Source organism: Heterodontus francisci, chromosome 1, assembly GCF_036365525.1.
Source record: "Heterodontus francisci isolate sHetFra1 chromosome 1, sHetFra1.hap1, whole genome shotgun sequence".
NCBI classification, from domain to species: domain Eukaryota; kingdom Metazoa; phylum Chordata; class Chondrichthyes; order Heterodontiformes; family Heterodontidae; genus Heterodontus; species Heterodontus francisci.
In genome coordinates this window covers 216,710,498-216,736,955 of record NC_090371.1, presented here as the reverse complement: position 1 = coordinate 216,736,955, position 26,458 = coordinate 216,710,498, and the positions used below count along the sequence as shown (strand labels likewise).

The 26,458-nt window shown below is 45.6% G+C and overlaps 2 protein-coding genes and 1 pseudogene across 2 annotated transcripts in view; all 3 read right to left on the bottom strand.

Moving 5' to 3' along the window:
* Positions 1–26,458, bottom strand: part of si:dkey-27h10.2 (uncharacterized) — a 313,284-nt gene that overhangs the window by 106,774 nt on the left and 180,052 nt on the right. The gene's annotated exons all lie outside the window — the stretch shown is intronic.
* LOC137355544 (zinc finger CCHC domain-containing protein 3-like) lies at positions 1,730–26,424 on the bottom strand. The gene is made up of 2 exons (XM_068020826.1): positions 26,213–26,424; positions 1,730–2,578 (listed from the first exon to the last, which is right to left on the bottom strand). Exon 2 carries the CDS (start codon positions 2,364–2,366, stop codon positions 1,737–1,739), a length of 630 nt encoding a protein of 209 aa, XP_067876927.1. The 5' UTR covers positions 2,367–2,578; positions 26,213–26,424; the 3' UTR covers positions 1,730–1,736.
* On the bottom strand, positions 3,219–17,161 carry LOC137371178 (histone H2B 7-like; annotated as a pseudogene).

The following is a 26,458-nucleotide window of genomic DNA, read 5'->3' as shown; positions in this document are numbered from 1 at the left end:
AGGCCTGCTGGCTCTTCACCTCTTGGAGTTCCTCCTTGACTTCGACCCCCATTGACTGCAACTGGAGCAGATTTTGCATACTTTCCTGGAGTCGGGACATTTCCCTCTGTCTCTCTCTCGCCCTCTGAACACCTTTGTGGATGAAGAACCTCTTGATGTTCTCCTTAATCGCTTCCCACCAGTGAACTGGAGACTCAAAGAGGGGTTTCACGGTCCTCCAACCTTTGTAATCCATTTTGAGTTCCTCAACGTTCTCTGGGGTCAGCAGTGTAGCATTGAGCTTCCACGTCCCTCTGCCAACCCGCTGGTCGTCCTGTAAGTGACAGTTGGCCAGTAAGAGGCAGTGGTCGGAGAAGAACACCGGCTTGATGTCGATGGATCCGACCGTGACGGCACGGGACACAAACAGGAAGTCAATCCTGGAACAGGCAGACCCGTCCGATCTTGACCATGTGTATCTGCGCTGCGCTCCGCCTGCAGGTTTGCTGAAGACATCGTGCAGTTTGGCATCTTTAACTGTTTCTATTAGGAATCTGGACGTAGCGTCCAGTTTGCTGTCGTCACTGCCGGATCGTCCAGCCGCATCGATGATGCAGTTGAAGTCACCGCCTAGGATGACCGGCCTGGACGTTGCCAGCAGCAGTGGGAGCTGCTGGAAAACGGTCAGCCGCTCGCTGCGTTGTACCGGGGCGTACACGTTGATCAACCGGAGCGGAGCGTTGTTGTACATCACGTCTGCTACGAGGAGGCGACCGCCCACCACCTCCTTAACTTCGGAGATGGTGAAGTTACCTACCCGCAGCAGAATACCCAGGCCGGAGGAACGGCAATCATTACCCCCTGACCAGATCGATGGCCCGTGGGACCACCATCGCGACCACTGCCTGTTGATGCTGAGGTGTGGTATTCCACACTCCTGCAGAAACAGTAGGCCGGCTTTGAACTTGGCGAGGTAATCCAAGGTTGAAACACATCGTGTAGTAGATTTAATGCTACGCACATTAATGGAAGCAATTCTTACAGCCATTTTTTAATAGTTAGTTGTTGCTTCCCATACCATTTGTCCTTGCTAGTCCCAGTCCTTCGGGATGTTCCTGCATACCCGTCGTGTGAGCAAGCTGTTTTACAATAGTTGGGCTCAGAAACCCCTCCTAGTTTTTCATGCAGGGGTTCTTCCGCTGGGGTGACATCGGGGGGGTCTTGTAGACAGCAAGGGTTGGGTTGTCCTCTGCTGCTTCCATCTGTTCCTCCTCGAAAACATCACTGCTCCGGGCTTCCCAGAGCTGAGGTGCACCAGACGTGTCTTTGCTCCCGGTGTCCCGGAGCTGAGATGCGTTGGCCACATCGTTACGTGTGGCACTTTGGGGTTGGGGCACGCCGGGCGCATCACAGCTTCCAGTGCCCGGGGGCTGGGATGCTTTATCTTCCATCTCCTTGGAGTTCTGCCGCCTCTTTTGAAGGGGCTGTCGTTCCATCATTCCCCTGTCCAGTGAAGAGGAGTTGTTGCAGTCTGATTCAGAAGATAGCCTCCTCTTGCCACTGGTTTGGGTTCCGCTTTGGGATGTTTTTTCTTTGTGGTTTTCCTCTGGACCACTTGCCACTGACCTGATTGTCCATCTGCTGCCTCCTCCTCCATTGATTCTGTCTGTGGAGGAGGGGTTTCCGAGCGCAGGGTAGGTGCTGGGTCGCTGGTTTCAGCTGCCTCCCCTTCCTTCTCCTTCTCAGGTTGAAGTTCCTCACTGCGGAGAAGGTTGCTTGTCTCCTTTCGAACACCGAACACCGGACGCCTTCGTCGAACCTTCTCCTGGCCTTTCCTTGGACCTTGCCGCCTGAGCATAACTGAGGCAGCGTTTGGGGCATGTTTTGTAGAGGTGGCCTGCCGCACCACACAAGTTGCAACACTTAGTCTGCTTACAGTCCTTGGTCTGATGGCCTTCCTCCTTGCAGTTCTTGCAAACAACCGTGCTGCAGTTGGCTGCCACGTGACCAGATTTGCCACAGGTGCGGCAAACTCTGGGCTGCCCAGCGTAGACCGAGAAGCCTCGACTTCCCCCGATAGCGAAGCTGGAGGGAGGGTGGATGATGGCTCCACTGGGATCGACCTTCAAGGTGACCTTGACCTGCCGCTTGCTGGTCCAAATCGCAAAGGGGTCCTTGACATCACTGCTGCTGCCGGCCACCTCGAAGTACCTGGCGAGAAAGGTGAGTACATCCACCACCGGAACATGGGGGTTGTCGAGGTGAATCGTCATCACCCGGTCCCGTTGTGACGGAAGCGTGAAGGGCGGCTCCGCTGTGAGGATCGACAGTGGCGCCCGGTCACCTTTCTCCTTTAACGCCTTCAGGAACTTGATGCATCCCGCCATGTTCCGGAACGTCACGTCGAAGTATCCACTGCTGGGGAAATCCTGCAGGCAGAAGACGTCTGTAGCTTGAAATCCACAGCAATCGAAGAGGATTTTCTTGATGAAGAAGGTGCGATCGACTGGTGCATCTCCTTCCTTGTGACCACTCGAACGGTGTTGCGCACTCCCAGGCCTGAAGCTCAAAGATTGGTTATAGCCATTTTACTCAAAGCCTACCCAGGATCAAAAAGCAATGATCATGGTCTCTTCTCAACCAAGTAAGCACTGATAAGAACAGATACTACACTTGATCTGGTTACCTGCATAAAATGCCAAATAAATTGGCTTCCTAACTCGCATTCTGTGCTTGCTTTGATTACCTAGATGTGTTGAAGGCCAGTGACAAGAATGCCTGAGGACAAATTGAATGCAGAATTCCTGTACCTTCTAAATTAGTTTGCTTACAGCCCTCATGATTAAAACCATTGTTTAATGATCTGAGGAAACTGGAGTTTTATTCAAAAAGAAATATCCTAGAGAAAATTAAATCATTGCTGACTTAAAATCAACATTGTTTATGTTTATTTATTTAGAGATACAGCACTGAAACAGGCCCTTCGGCCCACTGAGTCTGTGCCGACCATCAACCACCCATTTATACAAATCCTACAATAATCCCATATTCCTACCACATCCCCTATATTCCCCGACCACCTACCTATACTCGGGGCAATTTATAATGGCCAATTTATCTATCAACCTGCAAATCTTTGGCTGTGGGAGGAAACCGGAGCACCCGGCGAAAACCCACGCGGTCACAGGGAGAACTCCGCACAGGCAGTACCCAGAATTAAACCCGGGTCACTGGAGCTGTGAGGTTGCGGTGCTAACCACTGCGCCACTTGCTTTTTGAACTGCACCATATTTCTTATACAGCTCCAACATTAACTGCAGGCTTGGTGGTCTTACATTGTTTTATGTGTTTTTGCAGTAGATTGTGGAGTTTTACTTGGAGCTGATGAACCTGGTCAAAGTTTTTGTCCCTTCCAAAATGACATGCTTGGCCAGCTCTCTGGACAGCAGAAGTATTCTGGATCTCCCTGGAGCTGATGGGCAAGCACTTGTTGTAATAGGCCAGGCAGAAGCTTCATCCTCAATGCGCTCCGAAATATCATTCAGAAAGGAGTTCTCGTGCTCATGGCCTTGGAGGAGATGCCAGTGCTGGAGTGAACCTGTTTCATCATTTTGTAGACATAAATCAAGTAACTCTACTTCCTCCCCCATCTCGGCTTCCTGCTACCTTTTGCTCTGACTTCACTCATGACTTCCTTGGTGCCCTTCTTGGGTGCTGGTTTTCACTCCTCACGAATTGCCACATTCACCTCCTACATTACATAAGGGGGTAAACCCAACAAGAAATTTGAAATGGAGTCCCATTAGGTGGTTGGTGATCCATCTCAAGCAAGAACCTTCCAGCAAATCCTGCTACCAACTGGGCACCAGACATATAGACTTTCGTCTTTCCTCTGGATATTAGCCTATGAGATTGAGAGTAGGGTTCAGATGCTAGGCAAATCTGCACCTCCTATAACCATGCCTAGGCTATGCAGCAAACTAACAAAGAGGTCACTTCATCCTTACTCTCACCAGTGAGGAATGAAACATGGGAGGTAACAGTTTATGGGTTATGAGACTGGCTCAACCGGCCTAGAGCAAGGATGCCATGGGTTGCTTCCAACAGTGGGACAGATCATTGCATTTTATTGGTCAGTAAGCCCTCAGCCAGTAAGGTACTGACCCGCCAATGTCTGCCTTTCTGCATACGGGAGGATAGGGATTTTTATCTCAACAAGAGGTCAGAAAGCGCGTACCCAACAAACAAAAAGGAGAGATTGGAAGCTGGAACGTCAGGACTATGTGCCCTTGCCTGAACAATGGCCCACATTCTACAGCGAGTGTACGCATAATGGTACTGATTGGCTATGAGCTACACAAGCTTGATGTCAACATTGCTGCTCTACAGGTGACCAGATTGGCCAACATAGGCTCTATGCCTGAGGCTAACTACACCTTTTTTTGGCATGGCAAGAGTGCAGGAGACCACCGTAAACGTGGTGTAGGCTTCACAGTCAGCAACAGATTGACGCAGTCAATTGAGCCGCCAGTAGCAACTTCTGAACACCTCATTTCTTTTCACCAACCTTGAATGCCGATGTCGTAGAGAAAGATCACTTCAAATACTCTCTACATAACATTCTGGAGCACATCCCAAATGGCAAGAAGTTATTCAGCCTAGGTGATTTCAATGCACATGTTGGATCAGACAGAGATGCATGGCCAATGTAACTTGGAGTGGGCAAGATCACTAAATGGACAATGACTTCTTGAGCTTTGTGCCCAGAATGAGCTCTGCATCACCAACACTTTCTTTCAGGGCAAACGTTCCCTCATGGTATCATGGTGTCATCCAATATCTCACCAGAAGATGTGATCTGCCCAGTGTTCTCCAAACCCGCACCTACCACAGCGCAGGTTGTGACACTGACCACTCACTTGTCAGCAGCAGAGTCAAGGGGCAACCCCAAAGGTTTCACAGCTCCAAACTTGACAGACTGCCATGCACCAACATCCCTGGTACAAGAAATGATGCCAAATACCAGCAGTTTATACTGGTGCTTAAGCAATTGAAGGTGGTGGATAGGTTGTCAATCAAGTGGGCTGCTTTGTCCTTGATGAAGTTGAGCTTCTTGAGCGTTGTTGGAGCTGCACCCATCCAGGCAGGTGGAAAGTATTTCATCACACTCCTGACCTGTGCCTTGTAGATGGTGGACGGGCATTGGGGAGACAGGAGGTGAGTTACTCGCTGCAGCATTTTCAGCCTCTGACCTGCTCTTATAGCCAGAGCATTTATGTGGCTGGTCCAGTTAGTTTCTGGTCAATGGTAATCCCCAGGATGTTGATAATGGGGGATTCAGCGATGGTAATACCAGTGAACATCAAGGGGAGATGGTTAGATTCTCTCTTGTTTGAGATGGCCATTGCCTGGAACTTGTGTGGCGCAAATGTTACTTGCCACTTATCAGCCCAAGCCTGGATGTTGTCCAGATCTTGCTGCACCTGGTCACGGGCTACTTCAGTATCTGAGGAGTCACGAATGATGCTGCATATTGTGCAATTATCAGTGAACACACTTCTGACCTTATGATGGAGGAAACGTCATTGATGAAGCAGCTGAAGATGGTTGGGCCTAAGACACTACCCTGATGAACTCCTGCAGTGATGTCCTGGGACTGAGAAGATTAACCTCCAACAACCACAATCATCTTCCTTTGTGCTAGGTATGTCTCTAATCAGCAGAGGGTTTCCCCTCTGATTCCCATTGATTCCAGTTTTTCTAGGGCTCCTTGATGCCATGCTCAGTCAAATGCTGCCTAGATGTCAAGGGCAGTCACTCCCACGTCACCTCTCGAGTTCAGTTCTTTTGTCCATGTTTGAACCAAGGCTGTAATGAGGTTAAGAGCTGAGTGGCCCTGGCAGAACCAAAACTGAGGGTTAGTGAGCAGGTTATTGCTAAGCAAATGCTGCTTGACAGTGCTGTCAACAACCCCTTCCATCACTTTGCTGATGATCAAGAGTAGACTGATAGGGCGGTAATTGACCTGGTTGGATTGGTCCTGTTTTTTGTGCACAGGACATACCTGGGCAATTTTCCACATTGCTGGCTACATGCCAGTGTTGTAGCTGTACTGGAACAGCTTAGCTAGGGGCATGGCTAGTTCTGGAGCACAAGCTGGGATGTTGTCAGGGGCTATAGCCTTTGCAGTATCCAGTGCCTTCAGGCATTCCTTGATATCACGTGGAGTGAATTGGATTGGCTGAAGACTGGCATCTGTGATGCTAAGGACCTCTGGAGGAGGCCGTGATGGATCATCCACTTGGCACAGTGTAACGCAGAAAAATGCTAACAGTGCAGGTTCAATGCCAATACTGGCTGTGGTAGTTCATGGAGGCCTGCCTCCTTGCCTTGCCCCATGCCTGAGGAGTGGTGCCTCTCAAGTTATACATTAACAACTGTCTCTCTCTAATGGAGAGAGATGCCTTTGGTCCTTTGGGACTACAGCTGCAACAACAACAACAACAATTATATCAAATGCTGGATGTATAGGCTGCCTGTTAGGCCCTGACACCCAGTGTTCAGTGGAGGGAACCTTGTGGCAAAGGGAGGAGGTGGCTGTCCTTCTTAATTAATTTTTGATGTGTTACTGGTAAGGCCAGCTTTTATTGGTTATATCTAGTTTCCCTGAGATATTGATGGTGGGCCTTCTTCTATTTAATACAACTGAGTCCACTTCAAAGAGTAGTCATGAGTCAACCTTCCAGACTGGGTATGTGCAGTAGGTTTCCTTCCCTAGAGGGCATTAATGAATCAGTTCAATCTTTAAGACTTCATGGTCACTTTTGCTAATACAAGCTTTTTATTTCCAGATTTTTGAAACTGACTGCAAATGTTCTTGGATCATTGCATTGCACAGTTCTCATTACCAAAATGAAAAAAAAATACTGGGAAACAAGTGTTTACAGGCTGCTTGCCAGCTGCCTCTTTGCCCCACTGCAAGTTTCAACCTACAGACTGGTACCATTTCCACATGTAGATGACCCTATGTTCAGAAGTGCAGCTAGGGTCAGTGGGGCATCTTCAGGAATCCCCATCCCACTCTTAATGTGCCCTACTCAAGGGGTGGGGGAGGACAAAAAGCTTTTGCCAAACTATTTACCCATCCATAGTCACTGTTCCACTTCCAATGGACCCTTGTCCTGGAATCGGTATTCAATCACATATGGACAATGACTGGCTCCTGACTCCCAATAAAGGATCACAAACAGCTCCTTGGGTAAATGTACACAGAATTCATTTGATTTTTTTTTTGATATTTAATAAGGTTTGGATTCATATTTATTATATAGAAAGAAAGAGTTTATATAGCAGTTTTATATAGCGCCTTTCACAACCACAGAATATCCCAAATCACTTTACAGCCCCAGTGAACTACTTTTGAAAATGTAATCCCTGTTGTAATGCAGGAAACACAGAAACCAATTTGCGCACAGCAAGATTCCATAAACAGCAATGAGATAATAACCAGATAATCTGATTGGAGCTGCTGTTTGAGGGTTGAATATTGACTAGAACACTGGGGAGAACTCTTCTTCAAAATAGTGCCAGGGATCTTTTATGTCCACTTGAGAGAGCGGACAGGGCTTCAGTTTAGTGTCTTATTTGAAAGATGGCATTGACTTTCTGGATCCCAGCACCTATCAAGTGTGCATTTACCAATTGCAAGGGATAAATAGCTCCATCAAGTGCAAAGACTCAGAAAATTTACCATCACATGCACATTAAGTAAGCATGGTTATTTTTTCACGATGGAAAAAATCCTAAAATGTTTTATTTAAGAATTTACTAGGAAAGAAAACTTAAAGTCCTAGTTCACCTCTTCCTCTACAATCCTAGGCCTTTGCTTTTTCCAGTTGGATTGAAGAGCCTGCCTGAATGCTGGGTTTGTTGTCTAGTTTTTATATTCTAATCCTCTTTAGCAGGAGGAAGTTAATTAATCTTGTATTAAAGAACAGTGACATTTGATCAAACAAATGCTAACAGCCATGACTGAATATGAATATATCCCAGGATTTCTCTTTGGACACTAATTAGAAACTTGGTATTCTTTTGATAAAAGTCAAGCGGAGCATTCTTAGTTGCCAAGTTAATTGCTTTAAGCCTTTGCTTAAAAGACAACAGACAAGCACAGGAAGTGTACAGTTAAAGATTTTGACCTTGCTGCATTTGGAGATAGGTTAAAACTAACGTTGGGTGTCAGAATATTGCACCAGGGTTCTGTAATGATATTATTTTCAATCTTATCCTTCCTTATGTCTATTTCAAAAGCACTAAGAGATCCAATCTTGAGTTATCTTTTTCTTCATTGAAATGGCTCCCTTTATTATGAAAGTCTTTCTATTTGCATAACAGAGCAGATAGCCCAATTGAAAGATATTTGCCACTCCTTTTTATTCCTGAAACCCTTGCTGAAAGAGCAAGTAGAAAACTGTTTTTAGGCCTCCTGAGCCCCTCTCCAGCATATCACTGGCTGTCCTGGGGGGGGGGGGGGGGGGGGGGGGGGGCTTGGCTATCAATTCCCATCCCCCACTTGCTGTAGCGAATTGCCTCGCCTTTGTTTACTACAGCTCTCAATAGGGCAGCCACAAGATCAGCATTGAATAATCTGGTTTTGAGTTTCAGCCTCAAAGCAGTCCGGCATTTGACTGCCAAACACAGACTAGTTAAACTCACATTATTATGTTGCCAGTCCTTTACTGGGTTGTTGATTAAAGGCTTTTCCATGGCACCAAGGTCCACCCTGAGAGGTAAGAAACATAAAGATGGGCCATCTTGCTACACTTGACAATTCTCCTTTCTCATGGACATAGTCCTCATCGTTCATTTTAGTCGACTGTGAAGTTCCTTGGCCATTTATTATGGCAATATACATATTGATAAAATTAGCAACAAAAAAAATCGAAAGCAAAGTACTGCGGATGCTGGAAATCTGAAATAAAAACAGAAAATCCCGGAAATACTCAACAGGTCAGGCAGCATCTGTGGAGAAAAAAAACAGAGTTAACATTTCAGGTCGATGACGTTTCATCAGAGCTGGGAAAATTTCGAAATGTAATAGGTTTTAAGCGAGTGGAAGGGCGGAAGATGAGAAAAAGAAAAGGCAAGGTCTGTGATAGGGTGGAAGACAGGAGAAACAAAAGAGTTGGTGGGGCAGAGCCAAAGGGAGTGGTAATGGGACAAGTAAAGAGACAGAAAATGTGCCTTGAGGAAGTTCAAATGGCAGAATGAAGAACAATTGTTGTTCAAAAGCAGAAACAAGGGAAAAACAAGACTAAAACCCGAAACATGCAAAGAAAACGGAAACAAAATGGGGGCAGACATTACAGTCTGAAATTGTGTGAGTCCGGAAGGCTGTAAAGTGCCTAATTGAACGATGAGGTGCTGTTCCTCCAGCATATGTTGAGCTTAACTGGAACACTGCAAGAGGCGTAGGATAGAAAGATTGGAGTGGCAGCAAGGTGGAGAATTAAAATGACGGGCGACTGGAAGGTCGGGGTCACGTATGTGGACTGAACAGAGGTGTTCATGTAAAATACATGTAAATCACTGTTTCACTTGGAAGGAGTGTTTGAAGCTTGGACAGAGAGGACAGAGGAGGTAAAAGGGCAGGTGTTGCATCTCCTGCACTTGCAGGGAAAGATGCCATAGGAAGGGAGTGATTAAGGAGTGGACCAGGGTGTCGCAGAGGGAACGGTCCCTTTGAAATATTGAAAGGAGAGGGGAGGGGAAGATGTGTTTGGTGGTGGCATCAGGCTGGAGGTGACAGAAATGGTGGAGGATGATCCTTGGAATACAGAGACAGGTGGGGGGAAAAGGTGAGGACAAGGGGAACTGTATCATGGCTCTGGGATGGAGGGGAAGGGGGTGAGAGCAGAAGTGCGGGAACAGGAAGAACATGATTGAGGGTCCTGTCAACCACAGTGGGGGTGAATCCTCGATTGAGGAAAAAGGAAGACATATCAGAAGCGCTGCTATGGAAGGTTGCATCATCAGAACAGATGAGACAGAGACAGAGAAACTGGGGAATGGAATGGAGTCCTTTACAAGAAGCAGGGTGTGAAGAAGTGTAGTTGAGGTAGCTGTGAAAGTCAGTTGGCTTATAGTGAATATTCATTGAAAGCTTATCCCCAGAAATGGAGACAGAGAAGTCAAGAAAGGGAAGGGAAGAGTTGGAGATGGACCATGTGAAGGTGAGAAAAGGGTGGAAATTGGAAGCAAAGCTAATGAAATTTTCTAGTTCCAGTCGAGAGCAGAAAATGGCACTGATATAGACGCCAATGTACCAGAAAAAGAGGTGAGGGAGAGGGCTCGTCGGAATGTAGTATGTTCCATATATCCCACAAAAAGACAGGCATAGCTAGAACCCAAGTGGGTACTTATAGCAACACCTTTCATTTGGAGGAAGTGAGTGGAGTTAAGGAGAAGTTATTAATGTGAAAACAAGTTCAGCCAAGCGGGGGAGGGTGGATGGAGACTCGTTTGGCCTCTGTTCAAGGAAGAAACAGAAAGCCCTCAGACTGTCCTGGTGAGGGATGTAGGTGTAGAGAGATTGGACGTCCATGGTGAAGAGGAGACCATTCGGGCCAGGAAATTGGAGACTGTCAAAGTTATGGTGGGCATCAGAAGAGTCATTGATGTAGGTGGGAAGAGATGGAACAAGGGGAAAAAAATAGAGTTGAGATAGGAAGAAATCAGTTCAGTGGGGCAGGAACAGGCTGAAATGATAAGTCTACCAGGGCCAGTCCTGTTTGTGGATCTTGGGAAGGAAGTAGAGCAGCCTGTTCAGGATTGGGGGACTATGTGATTGGAGGCTGTGAAGGGAAGGTCTCCAGAGGAGATGAGGTCAATGACAGTTTTGGAAATGCCAGCTTGTTGTTCGGTGTTGGGGTCATGATGCATGGGGAGGTAGGAGGAAATGTCGGAGAGTTGGCGTTCAACCTCTGCAAGGCAGAGGTCAGTTCTCCAGATAACAACAGCAGCTCCCTTGTCAGTAGGTTTGATGACTAAATTAGGGTTGGATCTGAGAGAACGGAGTGAAACAAATTCAAGGGGAGACAGGTTAGAGTGAGTGAGGAGAGCAGACAAATTGAGATGGCCAATGTCAATCTGGCAGTTCTCACTGAAAAGATCTAGAGAGGGTAAGAGGCCAGTGGGAGGGGTACAGGTGGAGGGTGAATACTGGAGGCAGTTAAATTGGTCTGCTGTGTGGGGGGAGGACTCCTGGCCAAGGAAGTAGGAATGGAGGCTAAGGCAACGGAAAAAGAGCTCAGTGTTGTGTAGAGCTTGAAATTCATTGAGATGGGGGTGTAAAGGAATGAAATTGAGGCCTTTGCTGAGGACAGTTCGTTCAGGGTCAGAGAGGGGAAGGTCCCTTTGACTCTGCACCATCAATTCTTTTGTCATTTAATCTATCCTGTCCTCTACCCTATCACAGACCTTCCCTTTTGATCTTCTTCCCACCCTCCCACCTTTCACTTGCTTAAAACATATTACATTACTAACTTTTTCCAGTTCTGGTGAAAGGTCATCAACCTGAAACATTAATCCTGAAACATTTATCTCTCCACAGATGTTGCCTGACCTGTTGAGTATTTCCAGAATTTTCTGTTTTTATTATAGCAAAATAAGAACTTGGTTTGCCATTTTGAGCCTCTAGCAACACCTAGGAAATTGGTAACGTTTCTCAGGGGTAAGTTTAGGGAGGGCCATCACTGTTCGTATGGCAGTGTTCAAGAGATTGCATACATGGCATAACAAGACTAAACAGATTTTTTTTTACATGTGGACATCCTCCTGCAGGCTTTATCTGATGGCAGCATCTATATAGACAAAACTTTGCAATAGTGGTTTTGTTTAACTGGCCACCATCATTTCAAACTTCTCATTTAATTCCTGACCAGCTTACTACAATCATGGGCTCCTGACAGCCACAGGAAGGTCAGACATAACGATGCAGGATTTCCAAAACAATATACACTCAGCGGGACTTAAGGAATCCAAAACACCGATACAAAGGAGCAACATCAGGGATCTGACAAGTCAAACAAAGCCGATGTTAATGAAGACTTCTGGCCATTAACCCTAATAGTAATGATAGAGCTTCTTGGACTGTCTTCTGTGAAATGATTTTCCATAAAGCACCTAACTCTGAACACTGTAACCTGTTAATAGCCAATACAATCTAACTGTACACTTGCTTTTTGAAGTTTTGCTCTCCTTTATTCACAATTTGGACAAAAACATTGGAAGATCTAAAATAGATTTTTTTCCCTCTAAAACAACAATGGTTTATTATTATTCTTCATGGAGTGAAAACTCCACACTTTTTACTTATCCTTAATCCTGTGGCAGTGAAATTGGAGGAATATCAGAACCACAGAGGTGATTTTCAATTGATGACTGCCCATTTTTCACTTAAAAATAGTTGGCTGCTAGTTCAAAATCAGAGGTTGGGGCATTGGCCTCCCCATGGGTGCCCAGGCGCACCCGATGCAATTATTAGGCAGCCTGTTTTGGTCGCCTGTTTTCGGCAGGAGGCTGTTTACATATGCAAATCATTATCTGATGTAGATGGTTGGAATCCATTTGCAGTTTTTAGATGCAAGTGTGAGGAGTCTAACCAGCTACTCCTGGCTCCAGAAAAACACTGCAGCTCAGTGCTGGCTATTGCTCAAAGAAGGTGCAAGAAATCTGTGTGGAAGTTAAACATAGAAGCAGCCCATTTGGACCAACCAGCCCATGTCAGCATTTTCCCTCTATACGAACAATTAATTATAATCATATTTACTTGCCTATCTTCATATCCTTTCAATTCCTTTTCCAACATCCGTCTATCCAATTTAATCTTGAATGTTGACATAGTTTCTGCCTCGACCACTAACCCTGGAAGTCTCCCAACTCTCTGAGCAGAGAAGAAGCAATGGAAACATTGGAGGGAGTATTATCTTGGGAAATCTAGTCTTGTGCCCCTCATAAACATCAGTAATAAAGCAACAATCAAGCAAGAGAGATAATTCTGCACACCTCTGCCACCACCCCATATGCTTTGGTTGGAGAATGATGTCGACATTGAAAGAGGCCTAAAAAGGGAAGAAATGAAAAGGAGTACAACACATAACGTAAATAAAAGTCCAAGATGATTTAGGATGAAATTCAAGAGCACCAAGGTATGCCAAACAGAAGTTTCAGTTAATTACACTGGAATTCCAGGCATTGTTATACGTACCCCTAACTACTGAGTACATGATTGGGGATAAACAGAACAAATTGCTCAGGAAAAACTAGATGTTGATATGCACTTGTGGGTTGCATACTAAAGGTGATCTGTCAAAAGAAGGATTACTCTAATGGCTTTAGCGGAAGATAATACGCCTCACCATTCTGCAGTTTGCCAGATGAAAGTGGATACCAACACCAGTTAGATATAAATCATTCTGAATCAAGCTTTCCCTTCTACTCTGAAAACCTGGCTGAAAATCTGCAAGACCTGCATTTGTATGTGAGATATTAAAATTTTTGACAAAGCCAGTTCATGCTACTTTTGACAATGTGAGGTATTGCAGGACATATCGGTTTTGTTGCATATTTCACCTCACAGCATGGATCTTGCTGTTCCTGTCCTGAAGTCTGAAAACAGCTGCCCACAGAGAATCACTGCTCTCATTATTAACTACTTAAACCCTGAAATGACCTGGTTACACTGCCCATAGTAAATGATCTTCTTCAATGTAATACACCTTTTTGAAATGTAACTAAATACAAAAAGGAAGCAGAGGAAAGAAGCATTTTAAAATAGAGGGCAGACTCGCTAACTGCATTTCTTCAAAATAATACCAGTAGCTGCGACTGTTCCAGTGAATGTTAGTAAAAAGGAAATATTTGAATAGTGCTAACAGATTTAAATAATAAAATGGCTCCATGTTGTAAAGAGCAGTTTTTGCATTTATGAAATGTCCACATTTCCACTGGGGAAAGGTAAGTTTAGAAGCTAATGATGCAGAGACAGAAAAATGCTATTATCACAGGTCAAATTGTCTTTTACGTAAAGAGTACGCTTGAATGCTCGGTTGACAGAGAAATGGAACTCAGTTGGCATACGACAATCTATTTTTATTTCACTAGATGGCTTGTTTGCAGCAGCATTTCACACACATTATGTATTGACAGCTGTACTTAATATATGCCAGTTAAAGTATTCAAATTCTTTGAATGCTGAATTTTACAGTACCCCCTCCCCCCACCCCACCGCCCCCCAACGACGTCAGGGGTCATGGTGGGGGGCGGAAAATGCCTCCAGGAGAGGCCCACCATGGATCTCGACATCGGGAAGGCCCGGCCCCGCATTGCCGGCAGCGGTGAGGCCTCATGGCGACCACCAGCACTCCCCACCCCCAGCAGCTTGGCGATGTGAGCCCAATTTACATATTCAAATTAATTTAAATAAAGGAATAAATTACCTTCTTGCTCCTGCCGTCCATCCCGGAGCAATATTTGTGCCAGTGGCCGGCACTCCCGTACCTTTGGCTCCCCGTCCGGGGATCCGAGGCGGAACACTGGTGGGGAGGGGAGGGGAGGGCAGGTAAGTTCCACTGTGCAGTGGAGGGGGGGGGGGCAGAGCAATGCCAAAATAATATCATTGGTGTAGGGGGTGGTGGGAAGGGTTAGAATGTAAAGTTTATGTACATTATGTACACGAGGGCAGGGGTATTATTTTGGGGGGGGGGTGGTGAAAATGCAAGTAATTAATTTTATGATTATTGGTATGTGGGAGAGGGGCAAATTAAATGGATTTTTTAAAATTGCATTTACCTTTAAATATTTAACTCGAATGGAAGAGCTCGAAGCCCTTTAAATATGGTGTCAGTGCCAGCGCAAAGGCGGCTGATGCCGTTGCCGGGGGCGGAGCGCCTGCTCCCTCTACGTCATCAGGGTGTGTGGTCTGCCCCGGCTAGTTAAATGAGCCGCCGTGCTGAGTATCGTGGCGGCTCTGCGCCGTGTGGTCCGCACGGGCGGTCTGCCATTGTTTTCATCCACCACCCAGCCCCTTATCCCCTTGGAGTTGGTGCACAATATGGTGAGTTACTGGTAGAGTAAAGAAGTTGGCAAACAAAAGCAAGAAGGCAGCTCAGTGAAGTTCAAGTATCATTAAAAATCTTACTTTAAACAGAGAGACTCATAAATATCATTTCGTATTCGTAAAATAATAAGGCTGCTTATGTTATTAGAGTGGGTACATGTGGGTACTGAGCTTTGCAAACCACATTAAAGGTTGAAACTTGAAGGTGCTCAGTTATTTGGCCCCAATTTTAAAGATTGGGGGGGGGGGGGGGGGGTGGCAGATATGGTGCCCACAAGCCCTTAAGGGGCAGCACACCCAGGGAATCCGACGAGGCCTGGTCAATTTTAACGGCATCTGCCTGATGCCTCCCTGAATCCAGCCAGATCTGTTTGTTGTCTGGCGGGTGTGAGTGCATGTTTGGTGACAGGATGTTTCTGAGTTGGGGTGGGGGGGGGGAGGTTCTTGAGGTGATTGGGGGCAGTGAGTGGGTAGCCTAACACAAGGAAGGCTCAAGACTGATGCAGAGGAACCCTCCTCCCCTTGGCCCATAAAGGAACTTAGAACTAAAACTTTTTAAACTTAACCTGCTGGGCCCCTTCTGGCCCACGATCCATTTCCCTGCAGGTCTGGCCTGACAGGGCATCTATCACTGCTCCACACTCAAACCTCCAACTAAAATTACAGGTTGGATCCAAATGACATATCAGGATCCAATCTGCATATTTAAAGAAGGACTCCTCTCCCTTCCTCTGGGTGTCCAGCACACCTGATCAAAAGAGCAGGTGAAGATCAGAACACGGTGGGAAGGCTGCGATATCCGAGGGCGTAAATGTCTGGCCTCAGTTTACTGCCCCACACCTCATTTTCGCCAGACAGGGGGCAGTCAAAATTGCAACTTTGATCTCTGCCACTGCAGGAAAAGGCACAATAGAATTAACTGGAACATCACTAGGAAGCTAGGGAAGAGAGAAAAGACACAGCCAGGGATCCCCCTACCAGCCAATATTAGGCATGTGGCATTGTGCAATCTCCTGCAAAATATCCCATTGATTTTTACACTTGCTGCTGTGATATGCTGCAGGCTTAAATAGCTTGCTGATACCTGATGTCTGAGCTCCCACACATGAAGAATGGTCGCATGTAATAAGGTAGCAGAGAGCAATTGACATTCATGGAACTGCACCTCGTTGTGAGTCCCTGCCTCCAGGGGAGGAGGGGTGGAGAAGTAAGTTCAGAAGCAAAAGATCAAAGCAGGAAAAAAAGATTGCTGAACGTTGGAGTCATCTCCTTTTTCCATTCAATCCCTTCCGAAATTGTAGCTTTTTACTATCTATCTGGCCAGTTAAGATTGTCAATGTTAAACATAATGATATTAGAATTTATATAGATGGAATAACACAGAAATGCAAATGGTTAACACCCAGAAATGTAATACCGTCGCCACCAGTTACACCGTCTGGTTAACCTTGACAACCGTCGTCTATATTGAGCAAATAGCACTGACCATTTGCCGATAGCATAGGCGTCAGTTACAAAGGCGCCAGCTAAATGTATCAAGCATGTTGGTTATTTCAGGCACTTCAAATAGCTTCAATCAGCTGCACCGATCAATTTTAATTTCTCTTTTCCTGGATCTCTTGTTAAAAAGAAACATTGTAGTTTTAAAGTAATAAATAGACAATCATTTCAATGTTCTGGCAATGCCTTGATTTAAAATTCTCATCCTTGTTTTCAAACCACTCCATGGCCTCACTCCTCCCTATCTCTATAAGCTCCTCCAGCCCTACAACTCCCTGGGATTGCTGTCCTCCTCCTATTCTGGCCTTTTATGTATCCCCAATTTTCATAGCTCAACAACTGGCAGCCCTGTCTTCAGTTCTCTTAGCCCTAAGCTCAAGAATTCCCTCCCTAAAAAATCTTTACCTCTCTACCTCTCTCACCTCCTTTAATTTGTTTCTTAAAACTTACCTCCTGCATCTGGCCTAACATCTCTTTATGTGACTTCTCATCAAATGTTTTCTGATAATGCTCCCATAGTGATTTCAGTGCATGTGAGCCTGGCTGTGAAGCACCTTGGGACATGTCACTGTGTTAAATATGTTGATGTAAACACAAGTTGTTGGTATTCATGCTGAAGTCCACTCCTAATTTTGGAAGTTGCAATGTCAGCTTTGCGAAGGTTTGCGATAACAAACCTGATAGCTGGGTGGTTTTTGGCTTTTGTTTTTGATTTTATTATTAAGATCTTACATTTTCAAATCTTAAAATCTTACAACGAAAGCAAGCAATAAGGGAAAATAAAGCTTGTGATGCAAGCTTGCTATTCTGCAAAAATCTTGCTGTTAAAGTAACAGTAAGGTAACGATGCACGCCGTTATTAATGTATAAATCGTCCAGTATATTCAGGGACTTCAGAAATAAACAATGAGCTGCGAATCTCCAGAACTTGCTGGTTCACGTACGCCACACCACTATTTGCTTCACACAAATGGCATCTAGCTCTGCCTCATTGTCCTTGGCGTGCTGTTATAAACTTGCATTTCCAACAAATTACAGAGTAAAAGGTTTTCAAACTGAAGGGTGCAGAAAAAAATCCAACTAATGGTGCAAACCATGAGATGCTGCATTCCAGCAAAATCCAGGCCATGGTTTATGGTTCAAGTCTGGCTGGGGTTCGGCAACACATCTCTGGGGTGATCCATGGTCATGCTGGAAGGTGGTGCCTTGAGGAAACAACTGGAGGAGTAATGGTCATGGTGGGTCCAGGCTTACCAATAAAAAAAAACTAATTTTTCAAACTTCTTGTTTACACTGTACATCTTTTATAGCAGGAAAATCATAGAGACATCCAAGAAGCCTGCTATAAGCAGTGGAGACTGTACATTAACACCGATACAGTTTAAAACACTACCTCAAGACAACTGCTGGTATCAAAGCCAGAACATTCTTCTTTCCCCACTGGGAATCAGGTAAAAATCCACTCAGACTGAAACAATAGATCAAAGTGTACTCTTTGATCACCGTGAAGGCCCTTAACTGGAATGACTTTGGACTGTTTCAACTTAGTTCCCAGTGAATAAGCACTCAGAGCTCAAACCCATATCATTTCACATCAAATGGCATTAAATTGGCAATTTCACGTAAACAGGTCACAAATGTGACTGTGAGAAATGGAAATGATATAGAATTACATGAGGTTTTACAGCACAGAAACAGGCAATTCGCCCTAACCAGTCAAGGTCGGTGTTTATGCTCTACATGGGCCTCCTCCCACCTTACTTCACCTACCCTATCAACCTTTCCTTCAATTCCTTTCTCCCTCATGTACTTATTCAGCTACAAGTTAAATGCATCTATGCTAATTGCTTCAACCATTACAGCAGGAATTTTACACTCTCCCCCATGGTGGGTTTGGAGGTTGCCACCTTCCTGCCTCTGCCGAAATTAAGTCCAGCAGAGTTAATCTCCAATTAAGGGCCTCATCCAGCTGCTACCACAGTTAGCCCAGCGGTGGGTAGGCCTGTCACCGCATGGGAAACATGGCAAGAAAAACCGTGTGGGTGTGGGGGACCCTTATTAAAAGGCACTTAGTGCCTGAACGAGGTACCCGGCATCAGGAAGGGGGGGGGGGGCTTACTTTGAGCCACCCCTCTGCCCTTGCTGCCGACCCCGCTACACCCACCTCCCCGAGACCCCCAAAACCTTGAGATCCCTCCCCCCTGACCTACCTGTAGCCTGGGTCCAGTGCTGCCCCTGGGCCTTGGCTGGGTGCTCCACTGCCTCCACAGTGGCTCTGCTCAGTAAAAGAACTGCTGGCCTCTGATAGGCCGGTAGCTCTCAAAGGGCGGGACTTCTTGATCCCATGGAAGACTGTCTAGTTAAACGCCTAATTGACACTTGATTTAGCGGGCCTCCCGCAGAAGGGGCAACGTGGGGTTCTAGGCGGCGCTTTTTCCGGAGGTCGACACTCCTGTTGCCCGTATAAAATCCCGGCCTACATGTGGGAATGAGTTCCACATTCTCATCACTCTTTGAGTAAAGAATTTTCTCCTGAATTCTTTTTTGGATTTTTTAGTGATTATTTTGTATTCATGGCCTCTTTTCCATGTCTACCCTATTGAATATAGAAAATCTGTGACCGGGATGTTGGTCTAATCGTAGTTTGAGTTTTCTTCTTTTGCATTGGTTAAGTGTGTGTCAATCATTGCCACATTTTGACTTCCTCATTTGTTGCCTGTGTGTATTCTCTAGTTTTGATTTTGCTATCTAATTGGTTATTTCCTGCTTTGATTATTTCATCAATCATATTACAAACAGAAGGCTAAATTGGATAGTCCCTGAAATCGGGCCTGTGGATCAGGATACACAATTAACCCAAAGTGATGCAGGCAGCACTTTGTAAAGGTTATGATGTGCAACCCAGCCCTGAATGCATTGTTGAGTGGTTGCATGCATTATCGAGGACCCAAATATATGCAAAGCGAGCACCACTTAAAGACAAAGTGCATACTGGCTGCAGCAGCTGGTGGAAGTTGTGAAAGAAGAGTTAAACAGCAGGAAGATCAAAAAAGGTGCAACATGCCACCAAGCATGCCCCAAGGTTCCATGCATCTTTTCTTTTCCCCACTTACCTCACCCCAACCCAGCCCTTGTGCATTTATGCTTTCAAATACCTAAAAACTGGTGTCTAGACAGGCAGTGATGCAGGAGGCTGAAGTCCTCAAGGAAGAAGAGACTGATAAAGAAATATCGGACACTTGCAGCCACCAACTCAGATACTGGCACTGCACATATTTTAGAGGGTAGCATAGATGCAGGATCTGAATGTGGTAAGTCACTGGACACAAGTGGGCTGCATCCAGGCCAGGTGAAAGGTACCAATTCACCAGACAGCGAGGTCGCAGATGAATTCTGCTGCGGAGGACCATGCCAGAAGTGAATGCCAGACACCACTTTGATTCTAAAATGTTACTTGTAATGCTGAAACAACCACCTCTATGGAGCGAGATTTTGCAGCGAAAGAGACATTTCATAGAAATGGCTAACCATAATCTGCCAAAAGAAAATCGCAAATATTCAGGCAAACTCCGACTCCCACATAAATAATCTACCTTAGGCAGAATCATCACAAACTTGATGGAAGAGTCATGACTACTCTCAGGACAGTGGAATTTTAAATAAAAGTACTGTTAAATAGAAGGTTGAAAACTTGGCATAGACAAGGTTGCAATTTGATTACTCAGGCTGGTGATTCTCAAAATCCTGGGTTCCACAAATCTGGGACTTAATTTATGGACATAGGCTTTATCCTGCAGAACACTAGAACTCACATGATTAAGAGCCCAGTATTCAGAGGAGTAATCACAAAGAGTTACAGGGACAGATTTCTGATGTCTTTGTGCATTTTGAAAAGATGCTCCATCCTTTCCTTTCACCTAGCGCGTTCAGACCCACAACTTGGCCTCAACCTTTGCCCGTGAGCAACTCTCCAGGACTTAAGATGAGATGAGGGATTCAAGTGTCTATTGACCTCATCACCTCAATTATCAATCACTGAAATTACTGCTCTCAAGAGAGAGGTGCCACAAAGAGAAAATTACTCATCAGTCTTACACTTTGCTCTTGAATAGAAATTACACTTTTTAAAATTCATTCATGGGATATGAGCATCACTGACATTTATTGCCCATCTCTAATTGCCCTCGAGAAAGGGTTGGTGAGTCGCCTTCTTAAACCACTGCAGACTATGTGGTGTAGGAACACCCACAGTGCTGTTATTGAGGGAGTTCCAGGATTTTATCCCAGTGACAGTGAGTGATATAGTTCCATGTCAGGATGGTGTGTGGCTTGGAGGGGAACTTGCTGACGGTGATGTTCCCATGCATCTGCTACCCTTGTTCTTCTAGGTGGGGTAGCGGTTGCAGGTTTGGAAGGTGATGTTGATGGAACCTTGGTGAGTTGCTGCAGTGCATCTTGTAGGTGGTACATACTGCAACCACTGCGCTGGTGGTAGAGGGAGTGAATATTTAAGGTGGTGGATGAAGGTATCGATCAAGCAGGCTGCTTTGTCCTGTGTGGTGTCAAACTTCTTGAGTGTTGTTGGAGCTGCAGTCATCTGGGGAACAGTATTCCATCACAGGGCGGCACAGTGGCGCAGTGGTTAGCACCGCAGCCTCACAGCTCCAGCGACCCGGGTTCAATTCTGGGTACTGCCTGTGTGGAGTTTGCAAGTTCTCCCTGTGTCTGCGTGGGTTTTCTCCGGGTGCTCCGGTTTCCTCCCACAAGCCAAAAGACTTGCAGGTTGGTAGGTAAATTGGCCATTATAAATTGCCACTAGTATAGGTAGGTGGTAGGGAAATATAGTGACAGGTGGGGATGTGGCAGGAATATGGGATTAGTGTAGGATTAGTATATATGGGTGGTTGATGGTCGGCACAGACTCGGTGGGCTGAAGGGCCTGTTTCAGTGCTGTATCTCTAAACTAATCACATTTTTGACTTGTGTCTTATAGATGGTGAACAGGCTTTGGGGAGTCAGGAGGTGAGTTACTCATCTTAGAATTCCCAGCCTCTGACCTGTGCTTGTAGCTACAGTACGTATATGACTGATCCAGTTAAGTTTCTGGTCAATGGTGTTACGAGGTTTCCATTTTTTCTTAAAATTTGAGAATCTATACTTTAAAAACTGAAAATGATTTCATGGACATTGAATCATCTGGAGATTGCTGAACGTTGTGGGTGTTGTTTTCAAAAGGAAGGTCAACAAAAGGTTGACTAGGAGACAGGTTTTTACTGGAAGGCACATGATTTCAAGTAAACATAGGCGGTTTGACTTAAGAGGTATTTTTGCTTATTGGCAAGACAGGATTTATGATTATCATAGGATTTGCCTGGAAAAAATTGATTTCATTTTGAACTGTTAAAAGCCAGCTGGTTTTTGAACTCAAAGAGGCAGTTGGAATTTGCTTATTGACGTGCCCGAAGATCAGAAGAAAATCCAGACAACTGTTACCTCCTTTTGAAGAATCCCTGCTCTTGAAAAGCAAAAACCTATATGAAGTTGTACTGTTGCTTCCTGTATTTTGAAGAAATCCTGAATGTTTGCAGAAACCTTGCATCTTTAAAAGAACTTTGCATCGAATGTGTGAGAACTGAAACCTTTGTTGCTGCACACCTGATGGAAGACCTATGTGAAGCCTTCTGTAGTTGAATTTCTTTGAACGCCTATCCAGCAGACTGTTCATCGCCGTCGCCTGGAAAGATTCCTTATGGAAGCCACCTATTTGACTTTGGGACACCTCGCCAAAACAAAAGACTTCCTTCCATATCTTCTCTGCAGTCTGTTTTTTTTAATTCCTTCTATTTCTTTCTAACAGCTGTAAAATAAAATCCCTTTTTTGCCCGGTTAGCCAGTTGTGTATGTGAGCTTGTGTGTGAGGGCTAGCATAAAAAATATATTTCAATTTGCATATATATTTACTTCATTATTGGTTAAGACTTGATTTATAATAAATGGATAATTTTTTTGTTTGTTAAGGAAACCTGGTTGGTGTGCTTTATTCTGGGGACAAATAGAGTATCTAATTGACTATTTCAGTAATTGGGAAAATTCATCGATATGTTGTGACCTGTGGAGAAGTGGGACTGAATTAACAGTGCACTCCTCCTGCTTCGGTCATAACAATGGTAACCCCCAGGATGTTGATGGTAGGGGATTCAGTGATGATGATGCCATTGAATTTCAAGGGGAGATGGTTAGATTCTCTCTTATTCGAGATAGTCATTGCCTGGTATTTCTGTGACGTGACTGTTACTTGCCACTTATCAGCCCAAGCCTGAATGTTCTGCAGGTCTAAGAAGGAGATGGAGAGGAGGAGAGAGGTCCTCTTCACACAGGGGGCCAGGAGGGCCTCCAGTCAAATGCTTAGAAGAGAAGGAGAGGGGAAGGACACAGAGGTCAATGTGAACAGTGTCACCTCAAGGTGGCACATAATTGCAAGCAGCAACAGCTAAGCAGCAGAGGGCACGACTGGCTGCCTGTCCTCACCACCATGGAAGAGATGGTTGTTGTCATCATTGGAGCAGCCATCGCTGAGGCCAAGGCTAGTGCTGAAGATGATAGCATGTTCCTACGTAATCCACCTTCTCTCATCCCGTTTCCCCCTCATCCCATAATCTCTTTTGTTATGCAAGTTGCAGATGGTATAAGCATGTTCCTCCTAGACCTACCTCCCCCTGCACTCCCCTCACTAAAACCCAACTTTTTGTCTTTCTCCTCTCAGATATCCAAGAACTGCCACTTGGCCAGGCAGTGGTGCAGGAGCGTGAACTGCAAGAGGAAGACGACATGGATGATGAAGAAACACTGTCACTCAATCTCACATTTGCAGCCAGCAGTTCAGATACTGCAACGGTACATACTTTAGAGCGTAGCATAGAGGTGGTATCTGCCTGTTGTGAGTCACTGGGCATGAGTGGGCAGCAGCCGGGGCAGGGGGTAAGAGTAGCATGAGTGTCAGCTCCCTGGAGAGAGAGAACACACATGGGTTCTGCTGCAGACAATTTTGATGGACTGGTGCACAGGAAAAGGCTGATGGCTGTGCACAATAAAATGCTTGGTGCATTGGTTGGCCTGCTAGAAAGCCTTCTGTTACTGTCAAGGAGGAGGGAGGAGTCCGGCACCAACTTGGCACAAGCATCATACAGAGTTTAGAGCCAAACTTTTCCAACATGTAAGTGGTAGTCAACTCCATGAGAACACTGCGAACCGACCATGAATGTAATGTGTGTTGGCTGATATCTCAGCTTCTGTTGCAGCACAAGCAGAAGCCACCCAATATCTGAGTGCTGCAATGGACACGCAAACTGAGGTCATGAAATCGCAGCTTGCTGCCATGCAGGCTCAGACTATTGCCATCATGGTTGCAGATACCAGCGCTCAAAAGGGCTTGCAGGGTCTTACACCAGTCCAACAATCTGTCCTCCAGCAGATTATTAGGATTGCTGAAGTGCTTCCTTGAGCGAGCGGCAGTGGCTCGGTAGAACATGAACCTGCTTTCATCTTTCAGGATGATAGTGTTCATACTCCCACCACTGCCAGTGCCCTTGCTGTTGCCTGTCGCCCAGCCAGCCAAGGCTGCTGCCAACTATGCCGAGGTGGTGTAGTCTGATGTCAGGCCTTCTATCCCCAGAGCTGCTTAAGGACATCCTCCAAGGACATCCTCCAAGGCCATCTGAGGTCTCCCCAGTGACAGTCAGCAGTCTTTCACCAACCATGCTGCAGCCACTGGGATAGCACTGCATAGGAATGCTAGGACAGACAAAGGCACCCATCGGGTAGGCACTAAGGGAATTCACAAGGGTGATTAGTTGACTTTTGTATGGAATATTGCATGTTTTGTTGGATAAAGTTCCTATGGAATGGTTGGAATGTGCTGGCTTATATTTCAGCATTGTGGCCAAGAGGACACTGTAATGGTCCATAACAGAGGGATGGTAAGGTGTAGGGCTGTTGTAGAATGGGGATTTGGGGTTCTGTTCACAGGAATCTGTGTTGAATGAGGTGCTCACAGACAGCTTGGCTGCCTCCTCCCTTTCTTCCTCCTCCTCTTCCTGAGGTTCTTGCTGTATGCCTGGTGGAAAGGGCTGTGCCCGAATGACGATGAGGTTGTGAAAGATGCAGCAGACCACCAGGAATCAAGACACCTGCTTCGGTGAATACCTGAGGGCTCCTCCAAAACAACCAAGGCAGTGAAACCATTGCTTAAGCACCCCAATGGGGAGATGGTGGTGTCATGGTAATGTCACAGGGCTAGTGATCCAGAGGTGCAGGCTAATTCTCTGAGGAACTGGGTTCAAATCCCACCACAGCAGCTTGTGGGATTTAAATTCAATTAATTAATTTAAAAAAATTAATTAAAAGAAATCTAGAATTGTAAGTTAGTCACAGTAATGAAACTACCATCGATTGTTGTAAAAACCCATCTGGTTCACTAATGTCCTTGTGGGAAAGAAATCTGCTGTCCTTACCTGGTCTGGCCTACATGTGACTCCAGACCCACAGCAAAGTGGTTGACTCTTAAATGCCCTCTGAAATGGCCTAGCAAGCCACTCAGCTGTCCAGGTCAATTAGAGATGGGCAACAAATGTTGGTTTTGCCAGTGATGCCCACATTCCATGAAGGAAAAAAAATGTTCTACTTGATGATGTTTCTCATGGCAGAATGGCTGTCGTTATATGCATGATGGCCACATGTTATTGGATTGCAGAGTGGAATCATGTCTCAGGTTTAAAGTGGATAGCCCTTGTTCCACAGCAGCCACCTTCTGACTTGACATGGTGGCTGAAAGATTGAGGGAACAGCAGACTAGTGTAGAATGAAAACATCATGACTGCTGCCAGATGAGTGAGCATTCACCAGCATGATATGCTGAACATGGTTACATACCAACTGTACATTCAGTGAGAGTTGTGCAGTCAGTTGTGGTACATCTCAGCATTGAAATGTGATACTCACAAAGCCACGTGTGTGCAGTCGATGGCACCCTGCATCATAGCGAAGCCCACTATCCTGGCAAAGTCACATGTGCGATGTGCCTGCTTCTCTCTGTTCAGAGACAACACAATGAATGAATCCTGACATAAAGAGCGCCTGTCACCTCTCTGAGATAGCAATGGATGGCAAAGTGGGAGATGTTACATATGTCGCCTATTCCCGCTTGGAAGGATCCCAATGTGAAGAAATTCAGGGTCACAGCCACTGACTGTACTGTCCTCTCACTAGTCTGAAGCTGCAGGTTTGTGAGCACCTCCTTTGTGAATGGCAGGTGATAAACGCACTGCTCCTGGCTTAGGTGAAGGCAAAGACCCTAAGTGGATGAGGTCCGCTGCTGAGAGTCCTTCTCCCACTCCTCCTCTTCCTTGCTGCCTTTGCACCATCTACTCCTCCTGCTGTATTCCAGGGGAATTACAGCTATAGCAAGTGGCGTGCCAAAAAAACTTGCAGTCAGAACCAACACCTTCTGTATGTGTAGCACCACTCTCTGCAGACTTCACCGATTGTAACCACCTCCTCAAAACACTCAGCACTTCCACAAATTCAAACAGAGCCACTCGAGATTAATGAGCAACTAACCGGCAAGTGCTTGTGTTGGGTTCTTACTACTGTTGAACGCACATTCAGCTGTGCGAGGTTAAGAGAAGCTGTTAGCTAGAATGATGAGGTCCAAAATGGCAGCACTGGCATCAAATCAGGATTACATACTGACTGATGTCATAATCTGCCTACTTTGCATATTTTCAGCTCATGCTCCGAACAGCTGCATTAACATCCACACCAAGATGGTGTTTGGCACAGGCTAGACCGGAAGTATGTGCACTT

Coding starts and splice junctions, on each gene's coding strand:
- LOC137355544 (XM_068020826.1), bottom strand. CDS start 2,366: ATGGCGGGATGCATCAAGTTCCTGAAGGCGTTAAAGGAGAAAGGTGAC.